This window comes from Schistocerca piceifrons, chromosome 11, assembly GCF_021461385.2.
Source record: "Schistocerca piceifrons isolate TAMUIC-IGC-003096 chromosome 11, iqSchPice1.1, whole genome shotgun sequence".
NCBI lineage: Eukaryota > Metazoa > Arthropoda > Insecta > Orthoptera > Acrididae > Schistocerca > Schistocerca piceifrons.
Genome location: NC_060148.1, coordinates 152,416,661 through 152,436,538, shown reverse-complemented (window position 1 = coordinate 152,436,538; position 19,878 = coordinate 152,416,661). Strand labels below are relative to the sequence as shown.

The 19,878-nt window shown below is 40.8% G+C and overlaps 1 protein-coding gene across 10 annotated transcripts in view; it reads left to right on the top strand.

Annotated features, from left to right (window-relative positions):
• The window catches only part of LOC124720092 (zinc finger protein 724-like), a 136,678-nt gene extending 123,757 nt beyond the window's left edge, over window positions 1-12,921 (top strand). For all 10 annotated transcript variants that reach the window (XM_047245374.1, XM_047245381.1, XM_047245373.1 and 7 more), the window contains one exon: window positions 10,834-12,921. In XM_047245374.1, coding sequence (XP_047101330.1) covers window positions 10,834-12,169 — 1,336 coding nt within the window. In that variant the 3' untranslated portion in view covers window positions 12,170-12,921. The remainder of the gene's footprint in view (window positions 1-10,833) is intronic.
• Window positions 12,922-19,878: the final 6,957 nt, after the last annotated feature.

Here is a 19,878-nt window from a genome sequence, read left to right as displayed (position 1 = left end):
GCTCACAGCTCCAGGCAGTGTTTTCCACAGATTGGTCCATTGCTGCAGTCACCTTGGATACTGCCCACACTGAGATTGACCTCTCACTTGTTTGTGAGTGGGAAGTCATTCCAGTGTGTGAGCGGCAGTGAAAGAATTTCCATGTTGCCAATCAGAGCCTGCTCAGTTCATCTGATGAAAAGATTTGGGTGCTGCCTATGGCTGATGAAATCTAAAAGCCAGATGAAATCACTTGCCATGTTCCAGAGGAAGCATCTCAGCATGCTAGGCTGGGCATTTGCAGTAGTATTACTGTTAACTGGAAACTCTGATGTTAGGTGTGTAGTGGAGCCATTTAGAGATATGGCTGCATAGGACCGGAAGGAATCCATTGTGCTTTCTGTGTGCATACTGAGAGGGGGAGGAATGGGTGCTTCCGGATGCCATGAGAAGTGTGGCATAGTCAGCTGTAGGTGGTGGCTCACGTTGGTGCTGACAATATGTACCACGTTGGATTGGAAGAGATTATATCTAGTTACAGGCGACTACCTGAAATAGTACTGCTCACAGTCTCGTTTACAAGATGAAGGTGGAGCCCACCATTTGTAGCATCATGGGCACAACTGAATGTGGTTCTTTGGTACAGTGCGGAGTGAAGGTCTGAATCAGAGTCCCAGACAGTTCTGCAACTGTGTAGGTTGCAGATTCCTCGACTAGCGCTAAAAGGTGGTAGTTCACGATTTCTGCTAAATTGGTCAGGAATCCATTACACAAAGGAAGCAGTTCCACACGAGACTGGGGGATGTGTAGGGGAGACTGGGGGATGTGTAGGGGAGACGGGGCTTTTTTAGGTGTGATGGTCCTAGATGAGAGCAGAAAGGGCGTCAGTTTCATATATTGCAAGTAGACAACCGGAAAAGGGTAGACAAAAACCACAATAAGTACTGAAGTTGTAAATTCTCGTAGCTGCATTAGAAAAGAACCAGGGCTCAGTGCTAAAGGAAAGCACTGAACCTCAAATCGTTATAGGTATGGAAACAAGTAAAGCTGAAAATGTTTCAAAAGACTTCACCATGTTCATAAAGGATCTGTGTTGTATTGGTCATGCTCTCTCCCTCCCCCTCCTGCTCTCTCCCTCCCCCTCCCCCTCCTGCTCTCTCCCTCCCCCTCCCCCTCCTGCTCTCTCCCTCCCCCTCCCCCTCCTGCTCTCTCCCTCCCCCTCCCCCTCCTGCTCTCTCCCTCCCCCTCCCCCTCCTGCTCTCTCCCTCCCCCTCCCCCTCCTGCTCTCTCCCTCCCCCTCCCCCTCCTGTTCTCTCCCTCCCCCTCCTGCTCTCTCCCTCCCCTCCCCCTCCTGCTCTCTCCCTCCCCCTCCCCCTCCTGCTCTCTCCCTCCCCCTCCCCCTCCTGCTCTCTCCCTCCCCCTCCCCCTCCTGCTCTCTCCCTCCCCCTCCCCCTCCTGCTCTCTCCCTCCCCCTCCCCCTCCTGCTCTCTCCCTCCCCCTCCCCCTCCTGCTCTCTCCCTCCCCCTCCCCCTCCTGCTCTCTCCCTCCCCCTCCCCCTCCTGCTCCCTCCCTCCCCCTCCCCCTCCTGCTCTCTCCCTCCCCCTCCCCCTCCTGCTCTCTCCCTCCCCCCTCTCCCCCTCCCCCATCATCTCATTCTCGTTTCCGAGATTCTAAAGCTCTTCACAGATTATGAGATGAACTGTGCGATGAAGTTGGCTGCAACACGATGCATTCCATGATGCTGTGTCAGGATTTCATGAGATGATCCAACAGAAATGTTAGTCTTCTGCAGTCTCTCTGACAGTCCATCTTCTATTGGGATGCGCAATTTCTTTCACGCCCCTAACATCAGCATCACTGGTACATGTTGTGATGGGTATCCTGAATGAGGGTCATTTGTAAAATGTCTGGCCACATTTAAACTATGTTAACTATTCGTAAAACTGAGTATGGCTTAAGTACTGACCACCATAGGGTTCGTGCATCAGTTGTCTCTCTAAAGGTTTTCTTGATTTTCATGCAAAATTCAATGCATCTTTGATGATTTTCTGACTCTGCCATCTCGAAATTCGCAAACTGTGTTGACATAATCTACTCAATACAGCACTGAACAATAACACACACAAAACAATGAACATTCTGGCACACCCACATTAAACACAAGCATGTGCAGGGATGCCAACTGCATTTCGCTCCAAGACGCCATTGGCGCGAAATTACGAATGTTCTGGAATTTTTTGAACAGCCCTTGTATATGGCAACTCCACCTCTTTCCATAATGTGTCTGCTAAGCAGAATATTCGAAATTTCTGGGTGAGTGCATTGATGAGAAATTAATTTGAAGGAGCACATCGATGAGCTGATGAAACATTTCAGTTCAGCAACTTAAGCTATTAGGGTTATTGCAAATTTTGGTGACAAACATATCAGTATACTGTATTTAATTTTAACGTATGGAGTCCCCTCTATGACCTCTACTTGCCCACTCCCCTCTACTCACGCAGTCCCTTCCCTCTTGCCTGTCCATTCCACTCCTTTTCTCCTCTGCTTTTCTTCCCCCTCCACTCCCCTTGCCGCTTCATTCACCCTCCCTTCTGCTCAATGATACCATGTCCACCTTTTATGCACATATAGGGCAGTCTCACAATAGTGTGTTCCATTTCTGTTGCCAAGCTGTGAAGTTCATATCGATTATAAAGATGGCAATGACACCTGACAACCTCCAGTATCTCCACCTTAGTATAGCAGCATTAAATTTACTTTTCTCTTCAAGCTCATGTGTAATTTCCTCTTCCTTTGTTCTTTTACTAGAAAATTTCTCCTTTATTCTGGAATTGTAACTGGCATTGTCGATATGCCTATTTTCATTCACTGCTCTCATATAGCATCAAGTTTTGGGGAAACTCATCATTACGAGAAAAAGTACTCATTGCACAAAAGGAGATTAGTAGTTGGACAGCACCCAAGATAACCTTGTAGACACTTATTTAAGGAACTTGTGATATTCGCAGTACTTTCACAATATGTATGTTCACTTACTAAATTTGTTATTAATGACAAATCACAGTTCAAAGATAATAGCAAAGTGCAGTGGGCTAAATCTGACTTTGGCACAGGAAGAGGTGAATTATGCTGCCACAAAAATCTTTGATCATCTACCAGACAGCCAACCAGCATCTAAGAACAAATCAAAAGAATTTATGAATGATGACGTTGTCTCCTCAGTAGATGAGTCTTTAAATATGAAATACTTATTGTAAAAAAAAGTTGCATTGTGTTAATAAACCTAATGTTAAACTGACAAATTCCACATCACAAAATGTCATATTCATGATCTGTGGATCAGGTGTTAATGTAACGCAATGTAATGTAATATCATGAAACTAGGCAAGGACTGTACATTACTCTATAGTCACTATAATTTGTATCTTACCAGCTGTAAGCAAAATCATGTTGAAAGGTGGGTTAGCATATGGTTTATTTTGGTGACGGAAGGCAAGAAACTAAGTGACTTCCTGCCTGTATTCAAAAGGTTTCGCCCTGCTCTGTACACTAACCACCTGTACGCCACTGCAACATTTGAGCAGTGCGTATTTTATTTTCTAGGTCATTGCCGCTCCCATCATTAAAAAAAAAAAATTAAAAATATTTAGCCGGCCGCAGTGGCCGTGCGGTTCTGCCACTGCAGTCCGGAACTGCGGAGCTGCTACGGTCGCAGGTTCGAATCCTGCCTCGGCCATGGGTGTGTGTGATGTCCTTAGGTTAGTTAGGTTTAAGTAGTTCTAAGTTCTAGGGGACTTATAACCTAAGATGTTGAGTCCCATAGTGCTCAGAGCCATTTTAAAAATATTTTCAAGTTTTAACTTCTGCTTTCACCAGATGACAGTATATTGGATGTGAGTGGTGGGCAGTGGCTACAGGGCAATGTTTAACATTACTATGTTATAAATAGCGTATGTGAGTACTTTGTTGTTTAATTCAAGAAACTGGCTATTTAAAAGTTTAATTGACACATCAGAATTGGGGGATCAAATGGTTTATATGAGCTCATAATATATTATTTTTTGTACAGATTGCCTGAGGATGCACCGATAACTGAACAGTGAGAATATAAGCCGATGCAAAACCGCCGAAAAGTATATATAACTGTGGGTGAGAGAGCTTTAAAACTCCTGAATGACGACGAGAGTATTTTGGTTCTCCCAGCTGACAAATGAAGTGCAACAGTGGTTATGGATGTGGCCGACTATCAGAGAAAAATTACTGATTTACTGGATCCACAAGCATATAGGAAGCTGAATAAGGACCACACTAACAACGTTCTCAGTCTTGTGTCGCGGTTAATAAAAAAGTCATCCATTGAAGAGAGTGTACAGAAAGGTCTCTGCAATTCGGTTGCGATACCACCGAGGCTTTATGGATTGCCAAAATTTATAAAGAAAATGTGCCGTTAAGACCGATAGTAAGTGCCATTGGTTCGCCCACCTACTCGTTAGCCAAGTTCTTGACTACGCTGTTAAAACCACATGTGGGCCATTCGGACTCTTATATAAAAGAATTCGACACATTTCATCAGCAGATTGAATGGCATAGTGGTCCAGCCGGAGGACATATTGGTCAGCTTCGATGTGGTATCGCTGTTTACCATGGATCCACTTAATGATGTATTGGAAAAGCTGGATCGAATTTTTCCTGCCGATATTTTAGAACTGTTTAAGTGTTGTTTGACGACCACATACTTCAAGTGGAATGAACAGTTTTATGAGCAAACGGATGGCGTGGCTATGGGAAGCCTCCTAAGTCCCGTAATTGCAAACTTCTTTATGGAGAAACTCGAAGAACAGGCCTTAGGTACTGCCAGCAAGAAACCAAATGTATGGTTCCGATACGTGGATGACACGTTTGTGCTGTGGAGATATGGTAGGGAGGAACTAAGCCGGTTCCACGAACATCAACAGTATAAACTCGAGAATTCAGTTCACAATGGAGGAGGAGGTAGACGGCAAATTACATTTCCTCGATTTGCTTGTTTTTAGAAACGAAAATGGTAGTTTGGGCCACTCAGTGTACCGCAAACCCACGCACACGGACCGTTATTTGCACCGGGATTCGAACCACCACCCACAACAGAAGCGGGGTGTTATCAAGACGTTAGCGGACAAAGCTAGAAATATTTGTGAACCTGAGTTGCTCGACGCTGAGATGGAACATCTCCACCTTGCACTGATGAAGAACGGATATTCGTCCGCCGAAATAAAACGTGCGTTGACGCAGACACGCAGAAATCATACTGACGTACAGGCTACTGCAAAATCTAAGGTTTTCCTGCCGTTTGTTAAAAATGTAACGGAAAGAAAAGGGAGGATCTTGACGAAGCGGAATATTACCGTAATTTACAAGCCCACCAGGAAGATACAGGAATACCTTAAGCCTGCCAAGGACGCTCGCAAACCATTGGAAAAAGCTGGAGTGTATAGGATCCCATGCAGCTGTGGTGATGTTTATGTGGGTACCACTAAAAGAACGGTTTCTAAACGTTTGGAAGAGCACAAGGGAAATTGTAGAAGAAGAGAAACGGAACGATCAGCTGTTGCGGAGCATGCTTTCCAGCCAGGGAACCACAATATTCGTTTCGAGGAGACGCAAGTACTAGCGACCACGAGCGGATATAACGAAAGGCTCTACAGGGAGGCAATCGAAATCGCTAAACACCCAAATAATTTCAACCGAAAGGAGGAGGGCATGAAATTAAACGGTATATGGATGCCGGTGTTAAAGAAGACGTGAACCACCCGTCCACTACTGGGCGATGGCAACGGCGATCGACGGCGATGGACGGCGGCCAATTGCACTGATGTTTTCAAAACACGTGACGTCACGCCGCGGCGCGGGAGCGCGCGGACACTGAATTTAGCGGCAGGTAGTAGCGAGCCAGTGGGTGTGTTGGACCTTCCATCGAGCTACGGACCCCCTTGAAGATGTCTCCCGCAGTCGGAGACGAAACGTTGGGAATCACTACAGAATTCAGCAACCGACCACGGCATAACAGCCCGGATAATTATAATGGACATGATATTTCCGGCCGTGAAAGTCTACATTTTAGATTTTTACTAGGTTGAGATTCCTATACTGCCAGAAAGATCTATACAGGTTTATAAATCCATAACCATTCAAGGGATTCAAAAGATTTACAGCTCCTAGGGGAATGATACATCTTTCAACATGGAAAAATGTGCTTCCAACCAGTGAAAAGTTTTCACCTTAGAAAGGGCTTTTCTAACTGGGATATAAGGGAAGTTTTTTGTCTTGTCCAGGTTTACACCCTCGTTAAGGTTTCAGATTTGCATATGAAATGAAGTGGCTATTGAGAAGAAACGCCATGCACTGGTGGTACAGTTGTTTTATCAGAACAGTAGCACTACATTGCAGGAATATCACTGAAAGAAATGGCTGTGAACTGGCTCTGTGTGAATAAATGAGTTGAATATTATCCAGAAATTTGAATAAATAGGTGAATTGAGTGGTGCAGCAGAATCCAATGTCAGTAGGTGAAGTGGCTTTTAGCTATAGCCGACTGTGCAGCAGATGCCTCTGGAGTTGTCAGAGGATATCCTCTCTCTCTCTCTCTCTCTCTCTCTCTCTCTCTCTCTCTCTCTCTCTCTCTCCACCTCCACTTCTGTCTCTAGCACCACCACCCCACCACCTGGTAAACAGTTCAAAAGTTTTTGTGGCACATTTTACACTACTATCTCTATGTGCTGCTAAAGAAGCCCCAAGATAGGCTTCAAGTGACTTTGAACTTCATTTTTGTCATGCAGGGAAATGAGTAACTTTTGGATGGACAAAGCATATTTTGCTTTGCATGGGGCTGTGAATGCACAGAACTGTCACATATGGGTTTGTCCTCTCAAATCTTGTGCCGGAATATCTACTGCACTCAGTGTATGTGAATGTGGTGTGGTTTCACAAACCCCTTCATTCTGTCAGCGTTTCTTGGAGACACTGACACATCATGGACCCCTTAGGTGTACAGTGACATCTGAACTTGATAAGGACCTTGTTATCCAACGTGACTCCTGCATTTAAAGAACACAACGGTGTCTGCACCATTATTTTGATGTGAGATGGTGTGGCATGATATGTCAGTTGTCGAGTGAACAGTTGGTTTCATGAAACCTTCAGTATGACCTTCATTATGTCTTGACAGTTTCAAGATATGTGGCCTTAGAGATCCCCCAACTTAAATTCATGTGACATGTGGCTGTTGGGTTATCTGAAAGATTTATCAGGGATGTATCCAGAAACTCTTGATCAGAAGGCTATTATATGATCACAATCTGCTTACACTGGATATTCTATAGGCAACTGTTAACCATGTCATGGATACAGCATTTTGCAGAGTTGGTAGACCATTTTGAACACGTAACAGCTGATAATATCCTCATAAACGCACCAGAGCCACCATTATCATTGCTCTGGTCGTTTTTCCTATTTTCCTGCACTGATAACTCATTCTGGCTGCTTATAGCAACATATTTTCACCTGGTGGTAGAAAGTGAAAAATTACATTTGAGCATACTCCGTGAGGACACCAGTTAATGAACATGCTACAATGTTTTTGCATCCTGCAAAGTATAGAGCCCATATTGCAGCACCCTGAACACTGTCGGTTTAATTACAACCATTTATAACGCCTTGGAACAACTTCTGCTTACGAAGGCAGTGTGCTGTTAAGACAAATTTACCCTCAGTAAATTCATAATAAAGTTAGTATGACGTCTGGCAGAGATACCACACTCGTTCTATGATTGCTACTCAGCAGGGGTTTTTAATTAACAGCTTGTGTTTACTGTTGTTACAGTGTAATAACTATAGTGACTTCTGTCAGTGTCTTTCACATTACACAGTGTGTGCCACGTCTCCCTAACCATTCAAACCAGCCTAAATGGACGTACTATTCTCCATGCGTTCTGTCTGCAGCTCGTGGTCTAGTAGCTAGTGTTACTCCCTCTGGATGATGGGATCTCGGGTTTGATTACTGACCGGGGTGCGGATTTTCTCTTCCCAGTGGCTGGATGTTTGTGTTCTAATCATTTAATCACCATCATTTCTGTCGGTGGCTACATTGGACTGTTTAAAAAATAACTGCATAAATATTCGGACTTTGTACAGCTGCAGATGACTGTGCAGTTGAGCGCCCCACAAACAAAACATCATCCATTAGTTCTGAGAGTAAGTGAACTATACTTCAATGTATATTTTGGTATGAAGTTTGGGATAACAGTGATACTCATTAAGATTACATAGTGATACATATTCAGTAGAGGGCCTGGTCGGTGGTGGTGATAACAGAGTAGATAGTCGTATCACCATGATTCCTGCTTTTATGGTAGGGGAAATTCTTTGAAATGGAGAAATACACAACCCAAGCAATGTTTGTACAAGACAACAGTACATTGCTTTGCAGATTCCTGCCCTGTGACTTAGTAGTTATGTGTTGAGTAGGAATCGAGAGACTGAAGAAATCAGGTGTGCTATTGCCCTCAAGGTATTTTAGATGAGGTTCAATGGTGACGAAAGAAAATTTCGGTAGTATGAAACTATTCGAAAGAATAGTTATTGATATCCCTGACATAAAAGCCTTTATAGGCCTGCTTGTATTCACAGCAGTCTCCAAACCTGGCATCAAATACATTGATAACCTTTCCTTAGTAGGTGGATCCAGATGCAATATTTTCATGGTACTGTAGGGAACGGTTTTTGTTAACAATGGCAGCTATCTGGTTTGAGAATTTAGAGAACAAAGGAAGGAATAAATTAGAGATAACAGCTGTTGTGCCAAAGTTTTCATCAGATGTGGTGTAAACCATAAGCAGTGTTACTCTCCAGGCTGTAGTGTGTGTGCACTTCCATCATCACTGCATGAATAGTTCATGAATGTACCTGCCATGAAAAATGTTGTGCGATAAAGATTAAGGATATGACAAGTACCCAGGACCTATATAATGCGTACATGGTCTCTAAAACAATTGATAAATAATTATCCAAATTTATATATTGTTGAAGGTTTCCACAAATTCTGTTTCTTATTCTCGTTTGTTTGCAGTTGACTTGCATAGCATAAAATTTTAATTGTAAGTTTTATTTCTAGTACTTTGGCAAACAGGAATGTGCACATTTGATACCTTACTTACAAATGTTTTGGATTTATTTCTTCATTAATAATATTCAGTAACTTCATTCCCATATGTATGAAAGTCCATGTTGTAACTGAGTTAAAAAAAGTTATGACAACGTTTATTGATTGAGTTGTTAACGTCTAGAATCTGACATACTCCATAATACCAGTTACATTAAAGAACCATGTGATGCCAACCAAGGGTTTAAAAACTCTCAATTTGCAGATACCATGCCAAACAAAACTATATATGAATAGAAAGGAAAAGAGTCGAAAGTTAGTCAGAACAGATGAAAACACTGGGGCATGCACGCCTTCAGTAGTTCATAATCTTTCATATCCAACATGATGCACATACTGGGGACCTGAAAGGCATCACAATTCTGTCCCATGAGAAAGGGTTCAACTGCAGATGGAAAAATTGGACCCAGATACTACAGGGGTAGCCCATACATCAGCTGTCATCACTGCCACTCAATATGTCAGCCTGCACAGTGTCTAATGGATGATGATGTGGCAATTTACATGTGGGTCTTTCAGTCAATTGTGTTCTGCAATACCAGGTGACCAGATGTTGAGTAGATGTAAAAAATTTCAAAAAGGCTCACTACAAATGTATTGGAAAATTTACAACCACTTACATCTTTTCCCATAGTATTTCCTTTTTGTGCAAGGCTTCATATAAGTTTCAGTGCCAAAAACAGTCTTAGATTGAAACCATCTGCAAGTGTATCAGTCACATTCATTCATCAGTATGCAAATTTTTCCTTGATTGATGTGATATTGATTCTTGTTCATGAACGGTCATTGTCCACCTGATCAACATCCATACTAGATATGCAATAAAAATATTGGAGCTCACGCTAGTTCTTGACTAACTGGGAATCTAACAAAAAAGAAATCTGTTTACTAGGTCAAATAAATTTATCATTACAAAGGCGAAAGTGTTGGCAAAACAAAGAAAAGGCACTTAAGTGCTAAGATGATGGAAGAGAAACATTTAAAAATTATTTCTCTTAATTAAATCTGAAATACGTTGAACTTAAGAATTTTGAATTAAAATTTTGGATACATTAAATAAATTTAAAATTTTTGGATACATTAAATAAATTGGTGTAGACTATTAACTTGTAGCACTGTATTGTATGAAGATTGTAACACATGAATGTGAATTATTTTATGCTCATCAAAAAATTCCAAGCCGGCCACTATGTTCGAGCACTTCTAGGTGCTTAAGTCCGAAAGTGTTTTGCTGCTGCTGCTGCTGCTGCTGCAGTTGCAGGTTTGAATCCTGCCTCAGGCATGGATGTGTGTGATGTCCTTAGGTTACTTGGGTTTAGGTAGTTCTAAGTCTAGGGTACTGATTACCTCAGATGTTAAGTCCCATAGTGCTTAGAGCCATTTGAACCATTTTAATAATTACACACACAATCTGCAGTGGCTCTTATTGATCATTATTGAATTTCGTCTGGTTATTTTCGTTTTAAACCACGTTTACATGATCATTTCTTTCCTTCTGGTGAATATTGTAATTTTAAATTACTCACAGTTACTGAATATGTAATTTCTTATACACTTTTATGAATTGCGGCCTATAGTACTTGATTTATGGACACTCAAATACTGTTTTTCTTGTTTGTATATCAGTATTTAACATTCTTCTCCTTACTCTTCAGATTGACTCGGAGTACTGGTGGGAGCTGTGGCATATTATGTGAGGAAACTTATCACCATGGGCTAGTCCAGGATAAGTTGGTGATAGACATGAAGACGTCAACACACGAGTTGGGTCCCAGTACAGAAGATGTGATTATTGATAAGGAGTCCTCAGTTGCTACCCAATATGACTGTAGTACAAGGGAAAAGGAATATCATGTATATAGCTGTAACTTCTGCCGACAAAGCTTTCCTTCCAAATACAGACTCATAATGCATGTGTTTGTGCACATTGATGGTACGCAACCACCTTTGTATGTTTGTAAGTGGTGTGGTGAGGTATTTCACAGTAATGTTAGTTTGAAAAAACATTTGAGAATGAGTGAGAATTCTGTCTTACCTGCTAGCAACCATGAAAAATATGGCGATAGTGATCATCATCAAAGCAGTATCTTCTTGGATAGTGAGCGAGAAGTTTCTGTTACAGAACACAATGAGCAGTCTTCGTGTAAGGAAACTTCAAAAGCTTCAAAGAAGTCCTCTAATGACAGGCGTTACACACATATGAGAAATGATACGGATAAATCAAATGATTATGGAGCTTCATCTACAGCTGTTAATGTCACTCCCCAGGCTGAGCTACTTACTGCAAACAGAACCCACAAATGTGATATTTGTGGCAAATTGTTTGCTAGGTCATGTCATCTGAAGACTCACTTATTAATTCACACTGGAAAGAAACCTCACAAATGTGAAATGTGTGGGAAATCTTTTACTATGTTAAGTGATCTCAAGAAACACACATTAATTCACACTGGAAAGAAACCTCACAAATGCGAGATTTGTGGGAAATGTTTTACTATGTTAGGCTATCTTAAGAAACATACATTCTTCCATACTGGAAAGAAACCTCACAAATGCGAGGTTTGTGGGAAATCTTTTGCTATATCATGTGATCTCAAGAACCACACATTAATTCACACTGGAAAGAAAGCACACAAATGTGACATCTGTGGGAAATCTTTTACTACGTCAAGCAGTCTCAGGGCACATGCTTTCATTCACACTGGACAGAAACCTAACAAATGTGTTATTTGTGGGAAATCTTTTGCTTTGTCAGGCAATCTCAAGAAACACACATTAATTCACACTGGAAAGAAACCTCACAAATGTGAGATTTGTGGGAAATCTTTCGGTATGTTAGGCACTCTCAATAGGCATGCATTAATTCACAGTGGAAGAAAGCCTCATAAATGTGTAATCTGTGACAGAAGTTTCACTCAATTGAGTACGCTCAAGACACATGCATTACTCCACTTGAGAAAGAAACAAGTAGGTGTTAGTTTAAGCAAATAGGTATCCCTGGTTGGTGCTCTCAAGGCCTGTAAAATAATGGATGTAGCAGGGATACAATAAATGGTAATGGCTGTGAAATAACAGTATAATGTGGTAGAATTGTGAAAAAATGTGTAATTATGTGTACTTTAGAGCGGTAGCAGATAAAATGGCAATATAAAAATCCGTATCTGCAGCTTGAAATGTCAAGAAATTGTATTGCTAAATATGCCTCAAACGTGAATCAAATATGTTTGTCATTAACACTGCTATTTTTTCCTATCGATCTTGAGACAAGAGGATTCTGAATTGTGATAAATCCTTACCTTTGTCAGTAATTATAAGTAGCATGCAATATTCAGTATAAGGCCAAGGAAATGTCATGACTTTCTGATTATTATCCCTAACATAGTCATCATGTATTACTTGTAACTCTGCATTTTAGAAACAATGTTAGCAATTGGGTACCCATATATTATGACAGTTCCTTCACTCAGGCTAGTAAACTCAACACTGGAGAAACATGATTATGGCAATTATTTTACACAGGTATGTTTTCTCAAGAGATTTGCTCTGTGTGTCATTAATAGTGTATACATTTGTTCTGTTAGTACTAATCCTGCATTAGTAAATGTAACAACAAATATAACAACCTGCTTAATAGCATGAATGTCCACGTTTGGAACACAATGCGTAGACAGTTCTACATGGTAGGGACTTGACAAGTTGTTTACATGTTTCTGGAAGTATGTTGCACCAGATGTTTTATTAAATATTTCATGTACTTAATTGGTACTGATTGTTAAATCCTACCTCATTGGTTTTGTCCTTATCTAAGTGGAAAGTAATGCTCTCCCATTTTGAAAAATAAGAAAAATGACAAAATTATACAATGTAAACAAACTAATACATATTAGCATCCAATCTCCTAATGCTCAGTCGTAAACGAGTTGTGACTGAATTGTGCCAGGATCCAAAATTCACTTAAGTATAAAATTACCCAACAGCTGCTGCTCATGCACCACTGGTTTTGGTGATCTCAATAATTCACAATATCCTTGATTACATATGATCATATAACCAATCTGAGGACAACTACAGTGACTGGGAGAGTGATGACACCAAGGCAACCACTCAATGTAGGTATTCCAGCTTACTCCACTCAGTGATGTGTGCAGTGTCGTGGTCAATGGTAACTTGCAATTTTCCCAAGCTAGTATTCATCAATGGTTTGCAGAAGGCGAGTCTTCGATTTTTTTGGTAGTGTAGGCAGGCAGTCTGTCGGTTGGGTGCCAGCATAAAAGGTGTTTCAGGGAAATTAACAGAAAAAGTTCAAAGCTATTGTGTGTGTAAGTTAAATGAACAGATAACCTAATGGTGGGTGTGATACATTATAATAAGAAAGTTGAATAAAAGTCTGCTGTTAGAGAAACTCAATAAGTCTCAAGAGTAATAGTATGGCCAGAGCAGAGAACTGCTACAATAGTTGGCTGTACTAACAAATACTGTAATTTGTTCGCAGTGGGCATAAATAAAGGTTTGTGCCTTGCAACAACAGTGCAAGAGCAAGGGAATTCTTTGGTTTCCTCTAAAATTAATGCAATTTTGCAATTTGCGACAGTAGTGAGGGTAATAAAGTAGGATGCTTCTAATCATTAGTGTGAATGTACAGTTGAAATTCGAACTACATGACAGTCTGATGTACAACCCTTGTAAACAATCAGGATATCCATCGCCAAATATTACATTCATAAGCAGCTACACAGGCGACAGGGAAAGAAGGCTATAACACTCAGATTAGCAACTGGTGCAGATTATTGACAGGGATAGCTGCACAGTTAACACATCTACCGATCTTGACAGTTTTACAATAGCAGCAGTGCAATAATACAGCCAGGTTGATTCCTACATGGAGTTGGTCATTTGCTTGTGTACTGATCCATGAAATGAATTACTAGTTATGGTTTTCAGGAAGGTTTCCGCTGGCACTAAGTTAGGGCTGAGTCTCTGTTGCAGTTTTGGCTGAATGGTAGGAGCAAGGTGACAAGCAGTTCCTTCTGTTAAATGTTAATACTGAACAGGATATAAAATCTGTTAAATCTGAGCTCAAGAGGGTAATCAGTAAGCAAAAAATAGATTATTTTAGGACACTCCTCAGAGACATTCACTGGACTGATGTTCACAGTGCTCATGGCATGAATGGAAAATATAACATTTTTGCTAGTAAAGTGCTTACCTTATTCGAACACTGCTTTCCCCCAAAACTTACCAAGGTTATAGCATAGTCTACAAAGAAGCCATGGATTACTCGAGGAATAGTGGTATCTTGTAAAACAAAAAGAAAACTGTATCTGTCAATCCGAAACATTTCCAATGTTGATGCTATAAGAAATACTGCAAAATATTAAAGACTGTAATATGGATGTCAAAGCAAATATGTTACAAGGGAAAGATAGTCATATCAGATAACAAAATAAAGACAATATGGGATATAGTGAAGGAGGAGACTGGTAGAACCAGACATGAAGAGGAACAAATAGCATTAAGAGTAGATGATACATTGGTGACATGTGTATAGTGTTGCAGAACTTTTTAACAAACATTTTATAACTGTTACTGAAAAGATGGGGTTGTCAGGTTCGGTAGCTGCTGCTATGGATTACCTTGGACCAGACATTTCAAGTAACTTCCATAATATGAATTTGACCCTCACTACCCCAACAGAAATAATGTCCATCATAAAATCTTTAAAATCAAAAACATCTAGTGGGTATGATGAAATATCAACAAAGTTAATTAAAGAATGTGATTCTGAGCTAAGTACCATATTAAGCTATCTGTGTAACCAGTCGTTTATCAGTGGAATATTTCCTGAGTGGCTGAAATATGCTGAAGTTAAGCCACTGTTTAAGAAGGGAGATAAAGAAATAGCATCAAATTTCCATCCAATTTCACTGTTGCCAGCATTCTCAAAAACTTTCGAAAAAGTAAGTCTTTAAGTCGTCTTTATAACCATCTTACCTCAAATAACATACTGTCAAAGTCACAGTTTGGATTTCTAAAAGGTTCTTGTGGTGTCACCGCCAGACACCACACTTGCTAGGTGGTAGCTTAAATCGGCCACGGTCCATTTAGTACATGTCGGACCCACGTGTCGCCACTGTGTGGTCGCAGACCTAGCGCCACCACAAGGCAGGTCTCGAGATACGGACGAGCACTCGCCCCAGTTGTACGGACGACATTGCTAGCGACAATACGGACAAAGCCTTCCTCTCATTTGCCGAGAGTCAGTTAGAATAGCCTTCTGCTAAGTCCATGGCTACGACCTAGCAAGGCGTCAATTGTAACAGTGCATGTATCTTACGAGTCTCATTTGTATAGTCCAGAGATATGTATCAGAAGGAGTAAATAAAGTTAAGTATATTCCAAAGCTACGTATTTTCTTGATAGCAGTCATAACGTATCTTGTTCCAGACTTGACGCCAGTCGGCGTGTGTGTACGCGTGCCTTTCTTTCGGCTACTTCAGCGTGGCGTAACAGTCTTGTTACGTCACAACAGTTCTGATATTGAGAAGGCTATCTACACTTACAGTGAAAATGTGCTTAATTCATTAGACAAAAAATTGCAGGCAATTGGTATATTTTGTGATCTGTCAAAGGCATTTGACTGTGTAAATCACAATATCCTTTTAAGTTAACTAGAATATTATAGTGTAATCGCAAAATGCTGCAGAATGGTTCAAATCTTATATCTCTGGCAGGAAATAAAGGGTGTTATTAGGAAAGAGACATGTATCAAGCTATCAGGCATCATCCAAATGGGAACTAATTACATGTACGGTCCCACAAGGTTCCATTTTGGGCCCTTACTTTTTCTTGTGTATATCAATGACCTTTCATCAGTAACATTAGCAGATGCCAAGTTTGTTTTGTTTGCTGATGATACAAACATTGCAATAAATAGCAAATCAAGTGTAGTCTTAGAAAGATCAGCCAATAAAATATTTGTGGACATTAATCACTGGTTCCTAGCCAATTCTTTGTCACTAAACTTTGAAAAAACACACTACATGCAGTTCAGAACTTGTAAGGGGTGTCCCAAGAGTATATGTCTAACATATGATGACAAGAAGATAGAAGTGGACAGTGTTAAATTCTTGGGATTACAGCTTGATAATAAATTCAACTGGGAGGAGCACACCACAGAACTGCTCAAGCGTCTTAACAAATCTCTGTTTGCAATGCGAATTTTGTCACACATAGGGGATATAAAAATGAAAAAGTTGGCATACTATGCTTACTTTCATTCCATAATGTCATATGGGATTATTTTTTGAGGTAATTCATCAAGCCAAGCTAAAGTTTTCCGGGCACAAAATCGTGCAGTAAGTTATATGTGGTGTGAACTCAAGAACATCCTGCAGAAGCCTGTTTAGGGAACTAGGGAAACTAACTACTGCTTCCCAATATATTTATTCCTGAATGAAATTTGTCATTAAAAATATCACTTTTTCAAACCAACAGCTCAATTCATGGTATCAATACTAGAAATAAGAATAATCTTCACAAGGATTTAAAGTCACTTAGTCTTGTACGAAAAGGTGTGCATTATTCAGGAACACACATTTTCAATAACTTGCCAGCAGCCATAAATAGCTTAACAACCAATGAAATTCAGTTTAAGAGAAGCCTAAAGGATTTATTGGTGGCCAACTCCTTCTACTCCATTGATGAATTTCTTAGTATAACCAACTGATTTGTATATAAGTACAACATAACTTCTGCACAATTTCAGTGCAGTAATGTGTTCATTGAAAATGTGTGTGTGTGTGTGTGTGTGTGTGTGTGTGTGTGTGTGTGTAAGTAAATTTAACTTCTGCACCATTTCAGTGCAGTAATGTGTTCATTGAAAATAAGTATTACAGTAGTTGTAATACATGTTTATTACCTTATAAATAAATAAAAAACTTTTCTATTTTAAATTCAGTGCATTAGTATTTGTAAAATGACTCTGTGTTCATTAACAAAATGACGATCATCCCACTTGGGTCCTGTGGAATGGTACATTAGCTTACTTGTTCTGGTTGTAACTATTTGTCGTGTATTGTTGTTTTTCTGACATGTTCCACATCCTGGAGGACCTCCTCACTACGGATCAATTGGCATGAAAGTAAATCAAATCTAATCAAAACATGCAACTGTTGCATGGCTGCTGTACAAAAAAAATCTGAAGCTTTGGTTACTTCCAAAGTAGCAGTCAGTTTGCACAGTTCCCTGTGTATAGTTATTAAGTCACGCTGGATCCCGTTTTTAAGTCCCTAATATTGCCATATTGGCACAGTGACTATATAATGGATTTGTCAGTTGGTAGCCAAAAGGTTATCCTCAGTGTGAGTGAGCTGCACATGCTAGCATACTAAGATTTCATGACACTGCGTAACAATGAATGAAGCTTGCTGGGGAGCTTTATCACAGCTATCAGCATAAGTATGATCAGGGGTACAAAATTTGTTTTCAGCACAGCTGCACTTCCATTAAACCAAAGTTGCACAGCATGGTGGAATGGTGCTGTGACTAGTTGTCCACAGGTTGAACAGTGTCTGTAATGCAGTGAAGGAAAATTAAATCTGTGAAAAGACAATGATGGTAGTACATATTGTCTGGTCGTTTCTGCTTGAATGCTGCAAAAGTTAGCACTCATGTGGAGGCAATTGCAACAGGGACCAAGGTTCGATACTTCTGCAGTCAAAATGATTGATCAGCAGTATTTATAGCATGTTCACAGGTGCTAGTTGTCTTGAAACTTTGCACAAGTTTAAAAGTTTATAAGTTTATTATTCTTTCTAAAAAATAGTGATAATTTATGTTGAGTAAGGCTGAACGTTGAGACGACTGAATTCACAGCCAGTTGTGTTTGGGATGCTTTTAGAAAAAACAGAAGACGTCATGGCCTGGTATTTCGCAGAATTAGGTCAACAGTTGGCTGATGTGTATGATTTGCTGTAGTTATGCTAATTCTGTACTTTGTTGGTACACCAAATGCGAGTTTCTATCCCTACTTTTCTGAAAATCTAATGAGAATGAAATCACATTTTGGAAGTGTCCATTATGTAAACTGGCATGAATATGGAGATGTTAGATTTAGGACAAGGTTGTCAAAATAGGAGACCTACCCAGTAGTGATGACTTCCTTTGTGAGCTATGGGAAAGAATAGAGGGCTTCGCTGTTAGGAAAATGGCCAAACCAGCTTCAATTGCCCGTATCGAAATTAAAGTTGAGAGATTTGTTACATTTATATCATGCATTAAAATATAATGGAAGGTGCAATAAGGATCGGAGGTAAACTACGAAAGGAATCTTGACCAACTGTCCAATTTCATGATGGCTCAAGCAAACTGGCGTGTTGTGCACCACACAGGGTACGCTATACAGGGTGTTACAAAAAGGTGCGGCCAAACTTTCAGGAAACACTCCTCACACGCACAAAGAAACAAAATATGTTATGTGGACATGTGTCCGGAAACCCTTACTTTCCATGTTAGAGCTCATTTTATTACTTCTCTTCAACTCACGTTAATCATGGAATGGAAACACACAGCAACAGAACGTACCAGCGTGACTTCAAACACTTTGTTACAGGAAATGTTCAAAATGTCCTCCATTAGCGAGGATACATGCATCCACCCTCCGTCGTATGGAATCCCTGATGCAGCCCTGGAGAATGGCGTATTGTATCACAGCCATCCACAATACGAGCACGAAGAGTCTCTACATTTGGTACAGGGGTTGCGTAGACGAGAGCTTTCAAATGCCCCCATAAATGAAAGTCAAGGTGGTTGAGGTCAGGAGAGCGTGGAGGCCATGGAATTGGTCCGCATCTACCAATCCATTGGTCACCGAATCTGTTGTTGAGAAGCGTACGAACACTTCGACTGAAATGTGCAGGAGCTCCATCGTGCATGAACCACATGTTGTCATACTTGTAAAGGCACATGTTCTAGCTGCACAGGTAGTGTATCCCGTATGAAATCGTGATAACATGCTCCATTGAGCGTAGGTGGAAGAACATGGGGCCCAATCAAGACATCACCAACTATGCCTGCCCAAAAGTTCACAGAAAATCTGTGTTGATGACGTGATTCCACAATTGCGTGCGGATTCTCGTCAGCCCACGCTTGTTGATTGTGAACATTTACAATTTGATCACGTTGGAATGAAGCCTCAACCGTAAAGAGGACATTTGCACTGAAATTAGGATTGACACATTGTTGGATGAACCATTCACAGAAGTGTACCCGTGGAGGCCAATCAGCTGCTGATAGTGCCTGCACACACTGCACTGTACATGGTACGGAAACAACTGGTTCTCCCATAGCACTCTCCATACAGTGACGTGGTCAACGTTACCTTGTACAGCAGCAACTTCTCTTACGCTGACATTAGGGTTATCGTCAACTGCACGAAGAAGTGCCTCGTCCATTGCAGGTGTCCTCGTCGTTCTAGGTCTTCCCCAGTCGCGAGTCATAGGCTGGAATGTTCCGTGCTCCCTAAGACGCCGATGAATTGCTTCAAACGTCTTCCTGCTGGGGCACCTTCGTTCTGGAAATCTGTCTCGATACAAACGTACCGCGCCATGGCTATTGCCCCATGCTAATCCATACATCAAATGGGCATCTGCCAACTCCGCATTTGTAAACATTGCACTGACTGCAAAACCACGTTCGTGATG